We start from the raw sequence: 5745 nt of genomic DNA, 5'->3' as shown, positions 1-5745 counted from the left end.
CTTTCTGTATTTGTAGTTTCAACCAATCATTCCTTATGTATTTGTAGTTTCAACCAATCATTCCTTATGTATTTGTAGTTTCAACCAATCATTCCTTATGTATTTGTAGTTTCTCCTTCTACTTCTCAATGTCTTTCAAAACAATGAAACTTGCATTTCTTTAATATGTTTAATAGTGTATTTTAAAAGTTCGTTTTGGGATTTGTACATTATTTTTAAGGATCCTGTGTCAGTTTTGGACTTACAACTTACAGAGAAAAGATAGCCTATTGTGTAGCTTTGTACTTAAATACAAACAAACCATTTTGAAAAAAAAAATGTTTCTTATTATAGTAACATCTATGTTAACTTTATTACTTGCAAATCAGTTACAAATACACTGTTTAACTGCATCTTTTTTTGTTTGTCACATATATTCTACAATGCTCAGAGTTTTATGAATTCTATATCACTAAATTAGTTTTAGTTGTCTGCAAGAAATTTAAATTGTTCTGATCATTCTTTATTTCTGCTACTATAAAATAGTTTTTGTTTTAACTTGTAGGTTTGGAGAGCTGCAGCAGAACAGTTATTCTTTTCTCTCAGTGTCTCTTGGGGTGGCTTAATTATGTTTGGAAGCTACAATAGATTTCAGAACAAAGTTTACAAGTAAGCATTGTGATACAACCCTTAAGTAATTCAAGTGCTCATTTCTGTACGTACGGAGGACGTTTTTATAATTAGCAAAGAAATAAAAAGCAAATGAGACAAAGTAACTTTCCATATATTTTATGATTAATTGATTTACACATTTACTAGGTTTATAACTGTAACAAACTTATTTCTTTAGTTTAATCAAAGCCAAAACCAGTGTATTTGTAAAAGTTACAAAATTCTAATCTTGTTAATGCTAATACGATTCTTCGTATCCAAGCTGTACTGCTTGTAGACATTCCCACTAATGTTAAAAGTGATTTTATGGTCCTTTTTTTTTACAGGCACTATATTACCAAACACAATACAGCTCTTCATTGTTGTACACAGAAAAGAACTGCTAATGCAAATCAGTTGGATAAAAGCGTTGTAAAGTCGTTTGGTAAAAAAAAATCATTTCAAGCTAAAAAACTGCTGATTTCCATGATATATTGTAGAATGTGTAGGTTTCAATTGCTGACTTATGGTACCTGATAATATTTATTATCTTGAGACATGTTACACAGACCAGGCAACTGAAGCCTATACAACTGCAAGAAATAGTTTGTTTTTTAATTAGGTTGGCATCATAGTGTCTGATTTAATTTTTTTTTTAAATTAGGGATGCCATGTTTGTCAGCTCTCTAGACTTTATAACTAGTTTAATAGCAGGTGTTGTCATTTTTTCTGTCCTTGGGAATATGGCTGAAGAATTAGACTTGGATATCAGGAATGTTGCCAAGGAAGGTTAGTAGTTAACTTCAGAAATATTATTATTTATGCTAAACATATTCAGGATTGTACTTATTAATAATTGTGCCAAATACTATACAGTAAAGAAATGGGAATACGGAAGTAACATTAAGCTCGGCTTCAGAAAAATCTAGCTATAAATATGAGAACATACTTTGATTATTTAAAGTTTGTTTAGGTTGTGTTTTTGCACATATCTTTATATTATTTTGGGCTGAGAACAACCCAATTAGTGTGCCTGACTATGGAGTTGTAACTTATAGTAAAAAACAGCTTACAAATTAAAACTCTGCCAATCTGAAATGGAAATGCCAGCTCTTCCATGATCATCAAAGTCCTTTAATTTGTAGTTTTAGTTCAAAATAAAAAAGTTCAAAATCTACATTAGAATTGCAATTCTAACCATATTTTATAGAAATTATGAAAAAAGTTGTTAACATTTGAGATGTGTTTTTTATCCACTGTAGGTCCAGGATTAGCATTTATTGCATATCCTGAGGCCTTATCTCGGCTTGAGTGGCTACCACAGCTGTGGTCTGTTTTGTTCTTCTTTATGTTATTTCTTCTGGGACTTGATAGTGAGGTGAGTGCACAAGAAGGTAATTTCTCAATTTCTGAGCCAGATAAGAAGCATAAGTTTTATATAGGTTACTTATTTTTACACTGTAAAGTAATGTATGAAAAATGGTTAACACTGAAACACTAAATAATGTAGACTGGAAACATAAGTTTCATATAGGTTACTTATTTTACACTGTAAAGTAACGTATGAAAAATGGTTAACACTGATATACTAAATAATGTAGATTGGAAACGTAAGTTTCATATAAGTTACTTATTTTTACATTATAAAGTAATGTATGAAAAATGGTTAACACTGATACACTAAATAATGTAGATTGGAAACATAAGTTTCATATAGGTTACTTATTTTTACGTTATAAAGTAACGTATGAAAAATACAGAATCAGATGAAACTGTATCAAGAGTCTCCAGTGGAGTAGGTACAGGTACATCAGGTCCATGAACAACAGGTCTTATAGCAGATTGAAGCTTCTGATAAGAAATTTCCTTTTTATTTTGAGTGTTGTAGCCTTGCATGAGCAAAAATAGCAGTTATCTCCATGGTTTCTAGGCTCATTTCAGACTTCTCGAATTCCAAAAGGCAAATATTTTTTCTTACCTTTAGTCCATTGTCTCAACTCTTCGACACAAATGCTGCAAGCTTTTTGCGGAGCCCATGATTTGTCTTGGTTCCCAAGTTTTATTCCAAAGTATGCATAATACACTTTTCTGACAAATTCTGTAATGTGTTGCCTTTGTTTTTTTTTACCACAAGTATAACAGAATATGTTTGGGTCATTTACACAAACCTCTTGTTGCCATTGCAATGAATATATAATATTGAAAAGAAAAAAATAACATCAAAGTGCATGCACAAACAAATACTATCCAGAAATGACACATCATGAGGCCTGTTAACCATTTAGATACTTGTGACGTGTTCTAGAAAGATCGATAAGACTCTCACGTCGCGATTGGTCTAGAGAAATCTATAGCCAGTTGTTGTCAACATTTTAAACATAACAAAATTTAACCTGATTTCAATAAAAATGATTCACTTATGTAAAAGTACATATGTTTTGTGAAAAATCTGGAGAAAAATGGATACCATTTTTGGACTTAGCATACAGGAATTACTATAGAACATTTCAAGACAATAAAACCATTGCAAGCCTGTGTATATCAAGATGTATAATTACTCCATTGGAAGAAAATTGTTGTTCTTAATCTGATAAGATTCTTAATCTTCTTAAGAGTTCTTAATCTTAATCTGAGTACAAGAACTGTAAGATATAGTGTTAGATTCATTTTGTCAGTTGTACGGTTCAACTTATTTCAGTAACACTTAACACGATTCATTACGTATTATATTTATTTTGCAGGTAAAACAGTCTGTATATATGCCTCTTCTAATACAGGTTTGTTTTCTGTTAGTTTGCTCTTCTGGAGACATTTCTGACAGCTGTTTACGATGAATTCCCATCCTCACGCAGACATAAAGTTCCTATTACTCTCATTTGTTGTATTATCTGTTATTTCCTAGGATTACCTTGTGTCACACAGGTAAGTGAGATGTGCTTTTCAGGTAACACTAACTATAACAACACGTGTTCAATGTGTTCTAAATATTTTAAAATATTCAAAATTTGATACATTTGTAACCCACCTAACAGGCTCATCCATGCGTGTTGTAAAGTGACCAGGAATACTAAAAGTCAGCTTAGTTGTGTTAAACATCCTGCCTAGTATGTTTAGTAAATTTTTCTTTTTATTACATTTAACGTGTTTAATTAGTAATAACATTTATACTATTTATCATACAATTTCAGTTTTGTTATACATTTAATTTCTTATCTTCATAAACAGTTTTTTTTGGTATACTATCTTAATTGTTCCGTTACTCGACTATAGATAAACAATAACGTGTTATAATAATTTATCTTGGATGTTAAACTACACTGTCAGAGTCATTTAATGGGTTTTCATTGGTCACTAGACATTCTTATGGAGGATTATGTAAAGTTTTGTGTACACTGACTCCTAGTTTTTCAAAGAACATAAAATCTATGATAGTTCATTAAGCAAACTATTAGTATGTGTTTGTTTTGTAAATAAGTAATTTCTAATCTTTCCTTAATGCTACTTTCATTAACAGTTTTGGTTATAGTGTTTAACATACATATTATTTGTTACTATATTGTGTTTTATTGTTATAAATGGATTTAGTACTAGCCTTAATTTCCTAAACTGCCTGAACCTCGTGAGATTTTATTGGGTTTATATTCTAAGCATTACATGTAAGAACAATAAGTTATATTAACTATATTCAGTAATGGGTTGATTTTTAATTCTGCTGTAAGTAAGTAACTTGGTTTGATCTGAAGTTAATAATAAAGAAATTTCCATTTGTTTCGTGTCTCACAAAAAAAAAAGAAGAAATTAAAATTGATAATTAAAAGAACATATCAATTATTTTTACTTCATATATAAGGTGTTTTTTTAATTATTTGGCTTCTCAGGGAGGACAGTATGTTTTGAACCTCATGGATACTTATGGGGGCGGGTATGGTGTGACATTTATTGCCATCTGTGAACTAATTGCCCTTATGTGGGGTTATGGTAAGTGATTATATGTAGCTCTGATATGACTGTTTGTGTAATTCTGTTTTTGAACCATTCATAAGTTGGTGTAATTTGTTTTAGGTTTTTTTTTGAGTTTGAAGCCAATCAGCTAAAATTAACATTAGGTTTCTTCACCTCTAAGAGTGGTAATATGAAGCCACTCACAGTTTCACTGAAAGGTAGTCTGTATCATCAACCTAATGAGAGTCAACACTTGTTGAAACTGCTAGTCCTTAAATCGTCCTTTAATGACAGAAGTAGATCTGAATCGGTGTAATTATATTTCTTTAAGGTCTTAGTTTTCATTTCAAATTAACTTTTTGTTACATCATTATTCGTACGAATAATAAAGCCTAGTTTAATAAATGGTAAAAGCCCTTAGAAAGATTAGAAGTCACAAAGAGATTGTAAGGAAAGAAATATATTTCTTCTGAGATGATAACTCACTTTTTTTACACAGATTAGTTATCTTCCTCTGTGCATCTCGAAAAAGACTTACATGCCACTAGCCTTGAAGTAACTCCCACCTAATTTTATGTGACTTTACATGAATTACACCACTGCATGATGATGATGTCATCATGCGACAAACTTCCATGCACAAAAACTCTCCTGTGTATTTGCAATCGTGGATGTTAATTTTTTCCTTGGCGCTGTAGAGCAATGACATGTTCAAATTTCATGTCTGTGTTCAATTTATTGAGATTTGCTTCATTAACAAAACTTTGATTTTGTCTTCTTTAGCATTCATTTCAAATGCTTTAAAATGTCAGCACTAGACAGGTTTTTTTGCCCACTTCTCTGGTTCGTGCTTGCTGGCTTTAAAAATAGAGTTTTCGAATGTCTCCAGTAAAAGACCTTTCAAGACTGAAAGACAAATGAGGATCTGGGCAACTTTTCTGGGTATTCTCAACATGAACTATCCCACCCTCCTTCTTTCAGTTAAGTATGGCAGACCCTTGCCACTTATCAGTTTTTAGCCACTGGGGTGGTGGACCATGGAGGATACTCACTGATTGGAACATAATCACTGGAGCTAGGACAAGGAGTGCCAGTATGGTGAGAAGTGTGGCAGTGGTTACACCATTGGTGTAGTTCATCATTAATGGCACATGTAATCTCCTCCTGCAGCAG

The 5745-nt window shown here is 31.7% G+C and overlaps 1 protein-coding gene across 1 annotated transcript in view; it reads left to right on the top strand.

The window, feature by feature from the left end:
- The first annotated feature begins 548 nt into the window (after window positions 1-548).
- The window catches only part of LOC106476844 (sodium-dependent nutrient amino acid transporter 1-like), a 10936-nt gene continuing 5739 nt past the window's right edge, over window positions 549-5745 (top strand). The window contains exons 1-5 of the mRNA XM_013937464.2: window positions 549-648; window positions 1295-1419; window positions 1893-2008; window positions 3424-3552; window positions 4509-4608. Coding sequence (XP_013792918.2) covers window positions 608-648; window positions 1295-1419; window positions 1893-2008; window positions 3424-3552; window positions 4509-4608 — 511 coding nt within the window. The 5' untranslated portion in view covers window positions 549-607. The remainder of the gene's footprint in view (window positions 649-1294; window positions 1420-1892; window positions 2009-3423; window positions 3553-4508; window positions 4609-5745) is intronic.

Source organism: Limulus polyphemus, unplaced genomic scaffold (assembly GCF_000517525.1).
Source record: "Limulus polyphemus unplaced genomic scaffold, Limulus_polyphemus-2.1.2 Scaffold11797, whole genome shotgun sequence".
NCBI classification, from domain to species: Eukaryota; Metazoa; Arthropoda; class Merostomata; order Xiphosura; family Limulidae; genus Limulus; species Limulus polyphemus.
Note: the sequence above shows the minus strand (reverse complement) of the source record. Positions and strands in the feature narration are given on the sequence as shown.